The sequence below is a fragment of the Halichoerus grypus genome, chromosome 5 (genome assembly GCF_964656455.1).
Source record: "Halichoerus grypus chromosome 5, mHalGry1.hap1.1, whole genome shotgun sequence".
Classification (NCBI taxonomy): domain Eukaryota; kingdom Metazoa; phylum Chordata; class Mammalia; order Carnivora; family Phocidae; genus Halichoerus; species Halichoerus grypus.
In genome coordinates this window covers 124824076-124841578 of record NC_135716.1, presented here as the reverse complement: position 1 = coordinate 124841578, position 17503 = coordinate 124824076, and the positions used below count along the sequence as shown (strand labels likewise).

Sequence of the window (17503 nt, the reverse complement as noted above, 5' to 3'; positions counted from 1 at the left end):
ATAAGGAAATTTCTTGTGGTGATGGATGAGCATGGTGATTATCCAGCTGTATACATTTGCCAAAACTCAGAACTGTATACTAAAAAGGGTGATTTTACTGTAAATAAATTAGACTGCAATTTTTAAAAACTCAAAACAATGGAACAGGGGCACCTGGATGGCTCGGTCGTTAAGCGTCTGCCTTCGGCTCAGGTCATGATCCCAGGGTCCTGGGATTGAGCCCTGCATCGGGCTCCCTGCTCGGCGGGAAGCCTGCTTCTCCCTGTCCCACTCCCCCTGCTTGTGTCCCCTCTCTTGCTCTCTCTCTCTCTCTCTCTGCCAAATAAATAAATAAAATATTAAAAAAAAATTGAACAAACTACAATTGCACACAACATAAATGCATTCTAAAAATGTAATATTAGGAAAAGAATCAAAACATAATGTTTAGGGATACATGCTTAGGTGATATAAAATGAAAAGCAAGAAAGTAAATTCCATAAAAGTTAGGATAGTGGTTAACTTTGATAGGGAGTGAGAGGACAGAGATTGGGAAGGACACAGGGGTTAGGGAGCTTCCAACATTATTCTATTTCTTTTTCTGGTGGTTACATGAGCAGTTGTTTTGTGAAAATTCATCAATGAAATATCATTTATATTTTATATCCTTTAAAAAGCAAGCAAGCCAAGTAGCTCAAGGTAAATTATAAGAGACTAAAATAAGAATATATTTCTTAGAAGCATGAGGCATTCCCAGATTCATATCTTGGCTCCACCATTTGTTAGATGTGTGACTTCAGGCAGGTTTCTTAACCTTTCTCAGCCTCAGTTTACTCATCTACAAAATGAGGAAATTATATCTGCCTCATCAGTTATCATGTGAATTAAAAGGAGATTAATATAAACACCTTGGCAGGATATCTGCCTAGCTCTCAAGACCTTGTTTGGGGTCTTACACACCTGGGGTGGGCTCCCCAGCAGCCCTTATTTTGTGTGATACGACCCCACTACTGCCCAGCTGGACCAAAGGTAACTACCTGACCCAAGCTGGGCTAATTTACGATGCCCTCCAGGGAGCTTGGAATCAGGAATGAGCAAGTTCATTGCCAATCTGGGCTTTATCATCAACAGAAGAGATATAAATCTCCAGAGCAGTGGTGTGTACACATTCTACTCCCTACATGGCCAGAGCAGCAGAGAAAGAAAAGAGAGTGCTGCCTCTGCTTCTGACATCTGGTTCCTGTTTCCAGTCCCTTCCTAGGGTCACTCCTTGGGTTCCATAAAACACAGAATTACCTGTGTAACAAATGTCCCTAAGGAAATAATGTAGCTCAGGTTGGATCCCATTATTTACAACTCAACAGTCCTGGCTAATGTGTCATATAAAGCATGAAGCAAGTAGAAAGGGCTCAAAATATAATGACTGTGGCAGCAACTGTCTGATCTTTGATGTACATGAGGTGGGGACTCCCTTAACAAGCCCTTGAAAGAGGCCTACACTGGTGTTCAAAACAGACTGACCTTGAGGAGGCCATATTCTACCCTTCTGTTGGAGGTCTGTAAGAAATCTGTAAGAAAACAGTCCAGTCTCAAATTTCCTGCTAGACTCAAAAAATTTCAATTGCTAAAGATTGTCTCAAAAGAGAAAGAAATTCTAGTATAACAATAAAATTATAGCAACAAAACATTCATAAACAGAATCAAGTGCCCAAATTTAGAGCCTAAAGCAAAAGTCAGACTAGGTAAGTTTTCATCTAACCAACTACGATAAAAGTTCAATCTTTACAGTTAATTCTGTCCTGGATTCCCCTTTTTTCTTGGGCAATGCGTACTGAATTTAGACTTCTACATTTTGTAACATTAAAATGTGCCTATCTTTTGACAGCCACAAGCCAGAGGCTATTTTCCCCATACAGTAAGGACACAAAACTGGTAATCTGAGTAATGCTAACATGGACTTATCACTAGATTCTAAAAAGCCCAACTCCTTCAGGAGGGCAGGCTGTTGTCCACATACTTATAAAAAGCCAACCTATGTATACTCAATTGAAGCAATATAGAATCAAGTTATATAAGCCAAACTTACTTCAATCAATCCTTATTTTATGTCATCTGTTCTTGCAAACAAATTAATCACACAACTACTAAGACACATGCAGAAACAAAGTGTTGTTACTAACTTCATGACTGTACCTTATTCAATATCTGCTTCAGAAGACGCATAACAATATCATACCATAACATCAGTCAATTTTATGTACTAAGGTTCTCCATCATCTGAGTTTGGTCTAGTACACTCTTGTATGCAAAATATGAAATATGAATAGTCTAAATGAATTAATTCCATTGTTTTCCTAACATATGTAAACAGTAATATTTTTAAAAGCATAACTGCCACTTTTATTAACAGTGACTATATTGACATTTTTAACCTAAGATCTGAAAAAATACATACACATCCTAACCCATAATTTTCTTAATAAAATATTTTTTGTGATATCTGATCTCTCATGAATATAATTTTCTCTAAACAAATATCCGATTGCCATTCTTACTTGCATATAAATACCACCTACGTACAATGAGATAATTTTTGTAGCATCCATTTAAAAATTCCTGAGGCGTGCTGGAAACTTAATCTCCTAAATTAATTGGATAACATATACCTGTGATCATGAAACCATCTGTACACAATATTCTAAATAAAATTTATTTATAAACACTAGAGGGTGCTGTAATTCAACAGTGCCTGGTGTATGGCTTTAATGCTCAAAATTTTCTCCTCAATTAAAGATAAATTAAGATAATTTTCAGCACCAACAATTTTTGCTCTTGAACTAATACACGGAGATAACTTATGAGACAAAATTCCATTCTTCCAGAATATATAATGAAACTCAGATTCCATTGAAATAACTTTTTAATGTATACTTATTGCATTATTTTATATTGTGTTAAGTTGAGAGAATAGAAAATAAGTTCAGAAGAAGTATAAAGAGGGTCCTAGCCTTTAAAGTAAATTAATACAATGTTCAGATGGTTAAGAGAAGGTGTATCTTATAATCTCATAGGCTTAAATTCAAGGAAAATTACAAAATAAATTTGGTAAAAGACATTTCAATTTTAGTTGCTAAGTATTAACATATGGTTTAGCTATTTCACAAGGGTAATCTGAAATTCAGTATTTAAAATAACAAATAAGGGGCGCCTGGGTGGCTCACTCGGTTAAGCATCTGCCTTCAGCTCAGGTCATGATCGCAGGGTACTGGGATGGAGCTCAGCAGCAGGGAGTCTGCTTCTCCCTCTCCCTCTGCCTCCTCCCCCCTGCTCATGCTGTTCTGTCTCTGTCTCTCTCTCTCAAATAAATAAATAAAATCTTAAAAAATATAACAAAATAACAAATAAAAGTGATATTGCTGTAGAGTATCATCTGATGTCTTAAAAAATATTTTTAAGCCAATAGCTATAGGAAATTGGAAAAGAAAAGATCCAAGGCTTTGAATATCCAGAATAGGAAATGATTAATAATATCAATTTTAAATCTTCAAAAAAGATGCATTTTGTGCTAATTTTTAAATTTATTCCTAAAACATGTGTAAGCTTAATTACAAGTCTTTGAAATTTTCAAAATTGAGAGTAATTTATGTTGCCAGTTAGCAGTCCAGAAAAGTTCCTAGGAGTATGAGTTTCCAATAGATAGCATTAGATAATCACAAATAACAAAGTTTAATGCTAGTAAAATATATCATCTATATATTTCAAGAAAGAGGCTATTAACTGAGACACTATTTAATCCTAACAAAGTATTTTGCCTTTAAAAATGTTTACAGGGAAATAAACAAATGAAACATTATAAATATTTCTAAAATTCACATACTCCAAATCCCCCACCAATTTTTCTCAATCTCCTTCTCTCCTGCTTGTGCGTTCTCACCCACATAAACACACACATCTACAAGTGTGCATGCACGCACACTCACTGCACACTCACATAGCATCTACTCCCCAAGAAAGGAGAACCTGGTGTATACCTCCCATCCTTTCCCTAATCAATTACCAAGAGCCCCTAAATAAAGCAGAAACAGTGGCACCTGTTGATGAGAGGGTCACTCCAAATTTACAATAGCTCCAGATAAATTGTTCCAGATTAATAGAATACAACACTAGAGAAAAGCCCGAGATACCACTGAACCCCAGCTCACAAACCACCAGACAGCTCACAAACAAACCAGACTCTAGGAACCAAAATATATGGCAGTCAGAGAAGTAACCAGATTGCTGGAACCCACAGAAATTCTGAACATGGAAGCACTGTGTTATAGTCTAAAATATGTATTTGGCACCTACATAGTTTTGGCACTCGCTTCCCCTTTTTATGTTTATCTGCCTTACATCTGCCAGATTCCTAGGGCCCTTATTACACTCTAAATGCCCAGCTGCCAACTTCCCTATTCAATGTCACTTCAGGTAACACCTTCTACTGCAATAGGTGAAAGCATACACGCTCATTAGAGTATTAATGTTCGAAACATTTGCACACCTGCCCTTTCATGAAGGTCTTATGAACCATTATACATACCTCCACTAATGAAAAGTATGGATCTCAGCCACTTACAAGGAAAGTTTTGGTTCCTTTTGAGCAGGCCTCAAATCACTACTATGTACACTGTATTTTGGAGCTACAACATAATCTTAATCATGATCGTAGCTTCCCCTTAATATTTACAGCTTTTGCCCATAAACCTGAAAAGTGTAGGGCCTACATAAAGTGAAGATTGGGTAGAAATGTGTAGTTTTATTAACAAACAACAACTTTCATCTCTTAATATTATGTAACAGCATGTTACATAAAAATTTACAAATTATGAGACTAGAATATTCTAATAAAATAATAATTCAAGATGAATACCTGCTTTCCATGATTTCTAAATCTGGTTGCAAACTAATAGTCTCTGTTGTAATTTCCACTTTCCGTACGCTTCCAAAAAAATCAGTTATCAGGACATTTTTAGGATCCCTCTGAAAAAGATCAGTGCGATGTCCAGGGGTAGACACACAGAGACTTCTAGGACATACCTGAAACTGAAAAACATATATATATCAATAATAAATACACACATACACATACAACTTTTATCAATTCAATAATACAGTATAGTAGACTGTAGTGTATTTTTTTAATGATTTATTTACCTATGAGAGAGAGTGAGTGAGTAGGGGAAGGGGCAGAGGGAGAGGGAGAGAATCCCAAGCAGACTCCCCGCCAAGCATGGAGCCCAACATGGTGCTCGATCCCATGACCCAAAGATCATGACCTAAGCCAAAACCAGGAGTTAGACGCTCAACTGACTGACCCACCTAGCACCCTGACTGTAGTGTATTCTCAAAGCTTTCCCAACCTAAAGAAGCTGATTCTAAAGATTAAAGTTTCATTGCTATAGTAGTACTTGATCTTCTAAGAAAGCTATACAGACATTAGAGCAGGTGAGAAAAAGGGAAGCTGGCCAGGGAGGGGAAAAAAAACATTCACTTTTTTGCATCATATGCTACAAAATATATTTTGAACTTTAAATTTACCGAGAACTTACATGTAACACTATGAAAAGAATTGCTTTTTTTCTGCATCTACATTCATCTCAGCGAGCAGTAACTTTCTTAGTTTAGCCATAATGAGAATAAATCCAAGGCACCTCCAGATACTCTAGTGCTCAAAGAATACAGCCTGAAAACCATGACTTCATCTCACACAGATCTCATGATGATGTCTGTGTTAATCATATCCCCGGTATTCCACATTAGTGAATTACCAAGGACAGACGTGTACTCATTCATTCAGCAAAGCAGAAAAATTATCTACTACATATATTTCATACTGTTATCTTCCACAGAGGATACAAAAGTTGACAGAACATGGTCCTATCCTCAGGCTTTAAGTCAAGTCAGAGATGAATAAACATAACAAGGTAGAAAAAGAAGGTGACAGGTTCTACTTCAGAAAAGGATAAACTTTTCATAGCCTGAGGATAAGAAAAAAGGAGTGGGATTTAAGCTACATTCTGAAGGAAAAGGGAGATTACAGATGAAAAGTAACATTCTTAAGGAGCAGCTGCAAAGATGTGTAAGGCAAATAACCTAGTTTGGCAGAACCACAGGATGTATGAAGAAAACCATGACAGGACTGCTCGTAAGGGCCTACAGCCCACAGCACTTGCCCACCCCTATGGAGACAAGACAATATGCATAGATAATCACCAATATGATGGGAGATGGGTGGGGAAGGGCAGAGCAGCTAGAATTTATGAAGCATAGTGATCCAAGCACTGTGCAAAGCAATTTGTAGATACTCTGATTTAAACTACCAATAACTCTGAGGTATATAAAGATTATTATCTCTCCTTCAAACTAAAGCTCAAAAAGATTAAGTAATTGGCCTAATATCACACAATACCTTCCTGGTTCAGGAAAACAATAAAAGGAAATACAAAGAAGAGATCGAATATAAATTAAGAAGCACTGAAGGCAAAAAGGATGGGGAAAGTAAAATGCCAAACTTACATTACAAGAAAGTAAAAAGCCAAACTTACTTTACAAGAAAGTAAAATGCCAAACAGGAAGGACATACAGACTGAAGGTTGAAGAAACATAGTAAAAGATAAAACAAAACACACAAAGATTGAAGTCCTATGAATACTGAAGGCATTCCTATATGAGCAAGCAACTTGGTGGGCTTTCTTAGGCACCAGCAGAAGAAACCAGGAAAAGCATAGGTGAATGAGCTTGGGAACAAGATAAAAAGTATTATCTTCCTGCTGCTAAAATGATCATACTTCCACTTTCTATGAAGTTATTCCTTCCTTCAAGATATTTTATCCTATCAATCTGATTTCCTTAGCCTCAGCAACATTAATTTTTAATAATCTCCTTCACTTACGGAATCTTCATACTCTAGCCAGATTATATGCTTACTACTGAAGACAAGGATTTCAGCTTCTGTGCTCTGCAGGTATTCCACTTTCCTAGAGTATGCTATACTTCTCTTCTTCCAAACCTGAAAATCTACCTCTTTCAAGAAAAATTTTAAACACCAAACCCACTGTATTTAAAGGAACCATACAAATGTGCATGGCTGTCATGTCCTTTCATTCATTCCAAATATTCACTGAGAATCTACAAATACACATGGTCCTTTTACTTCTTATTTAAGAACCTCAAAGCCTCGAGGGAACGTCACAAATATAAACAAGTACAGAGCAATATTAAAAGCATCTTAAAGGTACATAGCAAAATTTACATGTTCACAGAAGAAAGAACATTACCTGGAGGATACAAAGACTTCATTTAATAGGTGATACTCTGTAAATGTGCTTTTCAGCTGTTACCAATGACACTATAAATTGTTAAGGGGCCAAGGACCATGTCTTCTAATTTTGCTGCTCCTAAAGCTCCTAATATTGTACTCTGAATACAGCTGATACCCAACAAATTTTCCTATACACATATAATAAACAGAATAGGCATTATTCCATAACATCTTAAGATATATCAAATCACTAGAATATTTAACTTCAAAGAAATGGGTCATCCTTACTGAACAAGATTAAAATAATCATCATTCAATTAAAAAAACAGAACTAGGGCACAAGATATTAGTGAGGACTGTTTATTAAAAACTATACAGCAATTGTGGGGAAAAAAACACATAAACAAATAAAACATAAGTTTCCTCAGTCTTTCCTGTATGATTTCAAAGGAATAAGTTCTTTTTTAAAAAAATCCATTAGACATTTGAAGTGTGAAGTGCATATGCTGTAAACTTTTGACACAGTGTATCACATATTAAATAAAATATACAATATATAATTTAAAATGGGAATAAATTTAAAAACTAAAGTAACCGGAACGTAGGTGACTATAGTTTTCTTATAAAGTAGCATTATAACAAGTTCACATTAAGATTTAACAGGCATCAAATTATGTATCTTCAAAATGTAGCAAGTAGTTCTATGTTATCAAATATGATAGCTCATAACAGTGGTTTTAGAATTTTGCAGAACTTCTTTAATTAAAAAGAAAATTACCAAAATGTTTCTATCTGATAAAAGACATCAATGCAAAGCAGCTTGGCTGATGTGCAAGAGTCCCAAGCCCCGTCTACTCGGCCTTCCTTTCACGTTGAAGCTCCATGAAGGTAGAGACAGTGTCTGCCTCTTTCACTAGGACACAGCCAGCGGCTGGCACTTAGCCAAAGCTCAAAAAATGTTTATGAATAAAAGAACAGAGTATAAACTAATGAAAAAAAAGAGTGAAAGTCATAGATGCACAGTAATTATCCAATCCAGAATTGCTGTTTCAAGCTTATTTATTATGCCTACTTTCAATAGCAACTTCAAAGTAGATTTATTTAAGGATACAATCAGCATAGAAAAGTCAGGAAAAAAGACTGAACTAAATTCAAGAAGCCACATTAAAACACTGTACTAGGGTGCCTGGGTGGCTCAGCCGGTTAAGCGTCTGCCTTCAGCTCAGGTCATGATCCCGGGATCCTGGAATCGAGCCTGAATCGGGCTCCCTGATCAGTGAGGAGCTTGCTTCTTCCTCTGCCTCTGCTCCCCCTGCTTGTGCTTCTCTCTCACTCACTCTCTCTCTCTAATAAATAAATAAAATCTAAAAAAAAAAAACAAAACACTGTACTAGAAGTTGAAAGGTGGACAAAAATAGGTAAGAGAAAGTCCTTTTCCTCCAAAAATGTCCTATTACTCACACTCAATAAGTTCAAAAAAAGGCAGACTATGATAAATGGTAGAAGAGAGAAATAAAGCTCTGAAAAACTTTATTTATCTTACTTAAATTCCAACAGGGAAGAACTATGCGGCTATTCCTAGAGGAGGTAGGATCTGATCTGACACCCAAAGAATAGGTAGAATTTCAGTAGGTGAATCTAAAAAAAGCACACTTCTGGTAGAGAAAAGAGCATGAGCAAATGAATGAAAGTAACAAGTTAACTGGGCTAAACTTTAGGCTTCCTGTAGTAAAGAGAGAGAGATTACTGTAAAGGGAGACTCAAAAACAGTTTAATTTATTTTATTTTAAGATATTATTTATTCATTCGAGACACAGAGATACAGAGAGAGAGAGCAGGAGCAGGGGGAGAGGCAAAGGGAGAAGCAGGCTCCCCGCTGAGCCAGGAGCCAGATGTGGGGCTCGATCCCAGGACCCTGGGATCATGACCCGAGCCGAAGGCAGATGCTTAACCATCTTCAAAAACAGTTTAAAAGGTTACCATTCAACATAAGAAACAGTACCCTGGCAGTACAGGGAGTAAAGGACTTCACTTATCACATTAAGCATACCTATGTGCTATAATCAAATCAAGCAAATACTTACAAGGTCATTCATATTAGTTTGGCTAGCTGGATTAATTTCTTCCAAAAATTCCAAGACATAAAATGTGTATCTATCCATAAGGTGGACTCCAATTGCAGGATCAGGTTGATGCTATGAAAAAACAAAGCATATACAATGGCATATTATTCAGCGCTAAAAAAAAAAAAGAGAGAGAGATAGAGAGAGAGAAAGAAAGAAAAGAGAGAAAGAAAGAAAGAGAAAGAAAGAAAGAAAGAAGAAAGGAAGGAAGGAAGGAAGGAAGGAAGGAAGGAAGGAAGGAAGGAAGGAAGAAAAGAAAGAAAGAAAGAGAAAGAAAGAAAGAAAGAAAGAAAGAAAGAAAGAAAGAAAGAAAGAAAAAGAAAGAAAGAAAGAAAAGAAAGAGAAAGAAAGAAAAGAAAGAGAAAGAAAGAAAGAAAGAAATCTTGCTATTTGTGGCAACATGGATGGATCTTGAGGGCATTATACTAAATGAAGTAAGTCAGAGAAAGACAAATACCATATGATCTCACCTATATGTGTAATTTAAAACAACGAAAAGAACAAAAACCAACCTTATAGATACAGAGAACAAACTGGTGGTTGCCAGAGATGAGAGGTGGAGGATAGACCAAATGGGTGAAGGAAGCCAAAGGGACAAACTTCAGTTATAAAATAAATAAGACATGGGATGTAATGTACAGCATGGTGACTATAGTTAATAATACTGTATTGCATATTTAAAAATTACTAAGAAAGTATACCTTAAAAGTTCTCATCACAAGAAAGAAAAATTCTGTAACTATGTATGGTGACATTTTTTTTTTTTGGTCTGGTGATAAATGTTAACTAGACTGATTGTGGTGATTATTTTGCAATATATACAAATATTGAATGATTATGTTGTACACCTGAAACTATACAATATTGTAGTCAATTGTACTTTTATAAAATTTTTTAAAAGCAAAGCAGAAAAAAGAAGTATACGTCTAATAGCATCATTATAAGAAAATGTTTTAAATGCAATCAAAATTTCCTTCTAAGGTATTAAAAAGTCTAAGATATATTTATAAAGCATATAAGTGATTTCCAAAATAGCTACATATTCCAAAGACAATGCAATTTACAAATGGGAAATATGCACCTACCGAGAGTGAATCTTCTCCCACTTGGCTACTAGCTAAAGCCATTATGTTAGGAGAATAGAATCGTTCATACATGGATGCTCCTTGACAAGTATCAATAATAAACAGTAACTCGTTGTAGCTGAAAGAAAAGTGGTACTATCTTTAACATGAATCATGCTGTTAGTCAAACATCAATATTTTTATAATACTTGCATAACAGAAGATGTTAAAATCATATCTTACTCATTTCATTAGTTAAAAATTTGTGAGTTTTCAGAATTCCCAATACAAATTTGATATTAGAAATATTAAAGCTATAATCCTGTCCAAGGAAACTACCTCAACAGGTTGTACTACGAAGTGGCTGCCCCAAATCTTTCCCCCTCCCTCATCTTGGCCACATGATTCAGAATCCAAATGAATACTCAATTCAAAAAACACTTATTTGCACCCCAGCTGTCCTAGAAAATGAGCCAGATTCAGGAAAAAACATATATGACTTAGCCACCATACTCAAAAAGCTTAAAATCTAACTGGAAGAGAGGAGAGACTTCATTTAACCAAATGGAATGTGGTAAGAGTTAAAATAGTTATTAGAGCCTATAATATGCCTGATCTTAAGCTGAGGATCCAGCAGCAGTCCCTGTCTTCATAGAGCTTAGAGTCTAACAAAGTCAAAGTGCTCTAAGAGCACTGAGAAAGGAAGAGAGGGAACTGTAAAGAAAGGCATGTCAGAGAAAGGTGATGTCCAGCCTGAGCAATGAAGGGTGAGTTATTTTAACTAACAAAGAAAGGAATAGCACATTCCAGGAGAGGAAAAGGGCTCTACTAAGGCACCTAAATTTGAAAAAGTAGAATTGTTTCAGAAAAGGGGAATAGTACTATGTAGTTAGGATTTACAGTAAATTTGGGGAAATGGAGGAAATTAGTTTCAAAAAGGTAGGATAGGGTAGGGGGCGCCTGGGTGGCTCAGTGGGTTAAGCGGCTGCCTTCGGCTCAGGTCATGATTCCAGGGTCCTGGGATCGAGCCCTACGTCGGGCTCCCTACTCTGCGGAGAGCCTGCTTCTCCCTCTCCCTGTCAACTCTGCCTACTTGTGCTCTCTATCTCTCTGTCAAATAAACAAATAAAATCTTTAAAAAAAAAAAAAAAAGGTAGGGTAGGGTCAATCCATGTAGTATCCCATATGAAGTATGGATTTTATCTTGTAAGTCTGAGGAAGCCAACCAGGGCTTTTTTTAAGTGAAAATAACATAATTGGCTGTGTATTTAGAATGTGCTGCCTAGCTGGTGAAACTAGGGAGCAGATACGTTTTTCAAAGGTTTCTCTCAGACACTGGATCTAGGTAAACAGCTAACATTGCACCTAGAAAATAAAGCAAGCAATCTTGGGCCACAATATCTAAGCAGGTGATAAAAGAAACAATTCATATGACATATTTGTTCTCAGACAAAAATCTGTGGAGGCCCCTGAGGATCAGAAACATCTAAGGTTATGAGGGGCAGTACAGTGAAACCATTCAGAGAGCTCTACGACTGGAGCACTTAGGAATGAGTCCCAGTGTTGGACTGGCAGGTTACTGAATCTATTTATGCCTCAATTTACTCATGTGTGAAAATAGGAATAATAACAGTATATACCTCATGGGGTTGTTATTGAAATTAAATGAGACAGCATATATAAAACAGCGCCTAGCACCTAGTATACATCCTAGTATACATTAAGATAAAACCAGTACCTAGCAAAAGCTTCCCTTTGACACTTCCATTCATTCTGCTTATACATGTAATTCAGTATTTACATTTAATTTGTAGAAGAGTCGTATACACGTTTCTCTTTTCCACTAGATTTTAAACACTGTGAAGGCAGAATAAGCATCATATTCCTTCCTGCACCATGTTTTTAGAAGGTAACCCATAAGTGTTTATTGAAGGTAATCAAGTTAAAAGCACTTCTGCTGCTTTATATTCACTCACGTTCATATGACAACTTTCAACTAGAGAGGTGCTTACCATGGATTACTAACAATATATCATCCTTAATGTGAGTTAGGTTACAAATATTATATTAATCATAATTTCAGCACTTTTTCCAAAGAAGAAATAATGTATTGCTATCACGTAGAGAGTCAGAGAATGTACAAAAAATAACAATAGGCTAAAGTTGGAAAATAAATATATGTTCACAATCCCCCTACATAACGGGGAACTTGATTGGTGGGACTCTTATTTCCTCCAAAAACATTGCTAAATAACAGAGAGATGACCTTAAAAGGTTAACTTTTTTTATGCTCTTTAATAACACCTAGGTTTCTTTTAAAAATAGTTCAGTAGAAATAACAAACATAAATCTAAAAGAGTTGAAGAAGTTATTAAAGTAAGTTAAAATCTCATAAAATAGGATCTACAAATCTACTAACCATGGAAAAATTAGGTACTAATTTATCTTATGAAAAGTAGTCATTTGCTAATTACCGTCTTTTTTGCCACATTTGCTCAAAAGCATCTGCAAGTTCTATGTTGGTAATTTCTTCAGAATCTTGAAATTTCAAGAAACCATTTCCACCATGTCCTTGTAGAAAGAGTCAAAAAGATCAAATACATGCATTTTTTCCAATGCAAACTGCATACATCCAGATATAAACATTTACTCATTCATGGCAATATTTTAATATCATTTATTTTATACTCTAAAATGTAAAGTACTATGAAAACAAAAAAAATAATTTTCTATTACACCAATTAAAAATGGAATCATGATAGACTGTGCAAAAAATAGCAGATATAATATCTTCACAAGTTCTTCTATCATTCCATTCTATAAAAGCACATTTATATTTTTGCACTGGCTCCATTATTATGTCAGAAGTGAGTTTCTATAGATAAATAATTTCCCAAATACCAGGCAAACATTTTGGTGAGAAAGGGGTTGCAAACACTAGCTGGTCCCATAGTATGCTAGTACTACTCACAGTGTATACTTGGAATGCTATACTACTAGGAAGTGTTGTTCTCACATATAAATTTTTACTACCGTCAACCACTGTCCCATGAGAGCTGACCAGAAGACTGTGACATTTAGAATGCATGGATAGAGCCATTCTGTCTGGATTCAAATGCTAGCTTTGCCACTTAATGACTGGGTTAACTTAGGTAAATAACTTAATCTTTCTATGCCTCAGTTTCCCTCGCTGTGAAGTAAGAAATATGTCGGCACCATCATTAGCATGCCTATAAAGCTCCTTTGTGTGGATTTTTTGAAGGTACTTCCCACAGGGCATCAAAATAGAAAAATCTGTCTATTTCAGTGGCCCCTCTGAATATATGCAGTTCTGTGAGCTCAAAAGTGATTAGTAATTATGTCTCTCTTCCTCCCATTAGAACTCTATGGCAGGGCACACAGCTTACTATGTGTAAACATATACTAGATTGCAGCTCCCACTCAACCCCGTAGCCATACACTTATTGCAGTGCACAACCCACACAACTATATATCACAGCACCTAAATCTTTGGATTGCTGTAAGGATGAAATGAATTCATACACACGCTGATTTACAATATTGCCTGAGATAAAGTAAGCCTCATTAAATATTAGCTATTATCATTTTAATTGTCAGCCCTCCTACGCTCTTACATGGGTTGGCAAATTTTCTGTAAAGGGCCAGGTAGTAAATGTTTTAGACTTATGGGCCATACGGTCTCTGTTGCAACTACTAGACTCTTGCCATTGTAGTGTAAAAGCAGCCACAGACAATATGTAAAACAAATGGATACCATTGGTTCTAATACAACTTTATTTCTAAAACAGGCAACCCTTCCATGGGCCACAGTTTATCAAATCCTATCTTTAACTACTGGAATTTCTTCTGTACCTGGAGTTATCCTGAAAGAGTATCCAAAGACTTAGAAAAAAAGTTGTATAACCTTTAGTTTAGTATATCAGATAAAGCTATACTATAAGACTGTACTTCATAATATTTGCCACAAATGCTTGAAAATTTCTTATAACTGTCATAAAAACTAAAATGAAAATTTTCCTGACTTAGCTCTGCTAAGTTAATTTATAAAGTTTATAAATTAATTGAATTTGAAAAGCTGTAAGTAAATGCAACATGATAGACAAAGAAAAGTAAACCACCAAGTAGAAGTCAGTAACCATCCTGCTGTGTGACATCTAAAAACCATTCTGCAAATGTTTTATCATCGGTTGAATGGAATGCCCTCCGAAAACATTTTTAAATATTGTTTGATCAACATTCATATGTACTGAATACCACCATAAAACAGAGCACTAGAAATAAAAAGGTGAAAACCCCATTATCAATGACATCTTGGAATTCAAAATCTAATGAAGGCAATAAATATCCAAACAAGAAAGTAGTTAAGTTAAATGCTCACACAGAAACTACAGATTAACATGGGAGTGCAAAGAGGAGAGCCTACACCAGCCAAGGAGGTAAGAAGTGTCTCTGGGCATTATAAAATATATACCAGGACACTTCTGAGGGAAAAAGGAAGCAATATTAATGATTACATTAGGATAACAGGTGTAAACGACAACTGTCGCAGGCAATTGGAGACATAGATCAACCTAGGCTTACTGAGGAAAATCACCAAAGGAAGTGACTCCTGAGCTAAGACTGAAAAGAGAAGGAATAATCAGGCAGACAAAGTGAACTGAGAAGACATCAATAAACAAAGGCAATAGCTTTAGTAAATGTTTAGAGGACAGAAACAGTCCTAGGAGAAAATTAGAGAAAGTGCAAGAACTAAAATGAAACAAATAATATCACTAAATAACAGTATGTATTATTATATATATTATATATTATATATATAACTAAATAAATAATAAAACTAAACTATATTATGAAGACTTTATCTCCAATATTCCTCAAAGTATAGACAAAAGACTATTACAGCTTCTATGTGGGGAACATATTAAAAAATGCAGTTTCAGGGGGCGCCTGGGTGGCTCAGATGGTTAAGCATCTGCCTTCAGCTCAGGTCGTGATCCCAGGGCCCTAGGATTGAGCCCCATGTCGGGCTCCCAGCTCAGCAGGGAGTCTGCTTTTCCCTCTGCCTCTGCCTCTCTCCCCTGCTCATGCTTTCTCTCTGTCTGTCTGTCTCTCTCTCAAATGAATAAATAAAATCTTTAAAAAAAAAAAAAAAAAGGAAAAAATAAAATGCAGTTTCAGGCACCTGGGTGGCTCAGTCGTTAAGCGTCTGCCTTCAGCTCAGGTCCTGTGATCAAGCCCTGCATCGCTCCCTGCTCAATGGGAAGCCTGCTTCTCCCTCTCCCACTCCCCCTGCTTATGTTCCCTCTCTCGCTCTCTGTCAAAAAATAAATAAAATCTTAAAAACAAAAAAATGCAGTTTCATAAGCCCCACCCTGAACCAAAACTAAATCAGAATTTTAAAGACCTGAGTATCTGCATTCAAATAATCTTTATACACACTAAAATATAAGACTCCATCAACCGGAAACCATTGTAAAGTTTTACGGAAATCAAGCACAGATTTGCAATTTTTATTAACTACTTTAGTAGGATGATTAACAGGAGACAAAAGTGAAGGCAACAAGGCTATAGCAGAGATACTAAATAAAAGGTAACAAGCTTTACCAGGGTAATAGTAAAAAAAAAAAAAAAATAGAGATAATAAACTGAGGGACAGTATAAAATGTTATACTGTCTCCAAATATCATTTCAAATTGTCATATGAGAAAAGAGAACTACAAAACAAATTATTTTAACCAAAATTCATTTAAGGTGTTTAAATTTCTTTCCATGAAGATTTCTTCTTGAGGAGAGTCACAATATATTCTATTTCTAAATATCTAAATTCTCAAATTACCTGTCATATAAATAAGAATATTGCTTCTATCATCAGAAAGAAGACGTTTTGAACGAGGAGTACTAGGTGGGATCCTGCCAGTTAATACCCGTAAAAAATTCTCCACAGTTACCTGAAAAAAAAAAAAAGAAGAAGAAGAAATCAGGGGATGAAACAGAACCAGGGGAAACGTAATTAATTTTTTTTTTATTTTCAAAAGCATTCCTTCTTCTTTCTCTATATGTTACTCAGCATAAAGTGAAAACAAAGCATAAAGCGAAATATAACTCAATTAAAATATATTTATTTAAATATATACCTCAAAGTTAACTTGCTTCCATTAAATACTAACAGCTAACGAAACTATCCTGGGGAAAAATCAGTTAATTAAATTTAAAACTTTAAATGCTATGCAAAATACTGCCCAAAATTTAAAAATTATTAATGTCTTCATAGGTAATTCTTTGGGAAAATACAAAATAAAGAAACTTGTAAATAAATTCAGCAACATTATAACTATTGCAGTTGACTGGTACAACTACCTAGTGAATTCTAGATAAACCTTGAAAGATAGGTCCATAATGAATCATAAAAATAAAACCATAAGGATAGTTCCATAAATAATCCCCAAATCGTGTAACTTTGATTTTTTTAATGTATTTTGTTACTTAAATTTTGTTAGGGTTATCTTCAACATGTAAAAAATTCATCACACTTTAAACCAGATTTCCCAACCTGGAATTTGTGGACCTCTAGGATTCTTCGAAAGCATATTTAAAGTCATATTACCCAGATCTAAATTTAAAAGCAGAAAATTTATCTAGCTTTCTTGTTCAACTTTCCCCTAGATCATGAGTATATAAATTATATGTGTATGTACGTGTTTCTGTGCACATGTGCATTATGTTCGGTTTATATTTTTCCCCAGAAAACAGCAAAATGCTAAATGTTTTAATAGGACTTCTTTTTGGTTTATATTTTATGATGACTAAATCAACAAGTAGAACGTCCAACATTCATACACATTTAATTACTGAACAAACATTTCTGAGTGCCTTCAAAAGCTAGGTACTTGCTAGGTATAAGATACATAAGACATAGGCCACATCCTCAAGGAGCTAACAGGCTGGGAGGAGATAGATAAGATTTTAAAATCGCTTCAAAACAGGTCTGGGAACACAGAAAATTGTCTTACTTTTGG

The 17503-nt window shown here is 35.5% G+C and overlaps 1 protein-coding gene across 1 annotated transcript in view; it reads right to left on the bottom strand.

Moving 5' to 3' along the window:
- Nucleotides 1–17503, bottom strand: part of PIGK (phosphatidylinositol glycan anchor biosynthesis class K) — a 108469-nt gene that overhangs the window by 58378 nt on the left and 32588 nt on the right. The window contains exons 5-9 of the mRNA XM_078072888.1: nt 16324–16435; nt 12941–13037; nt 10488–10605; nt 9364–9474; nt 4889–5061 (exon numbers count right to left, since the gene is read on the bottom strand). Of these exons, the coding sequence (XP_077929014.1) occupies nt 4889–5061; nt 9364–9474; nt 10488–10605; nt 12941–13037; nt 16324–16435 (611 nt within the window). The remainder of the gene's footprint in view (nt 1–4888; nt 5062–9363; nt 9475–10487; nt 10606–12940; nt 13038–16323; nt 16436–17503) is intronic.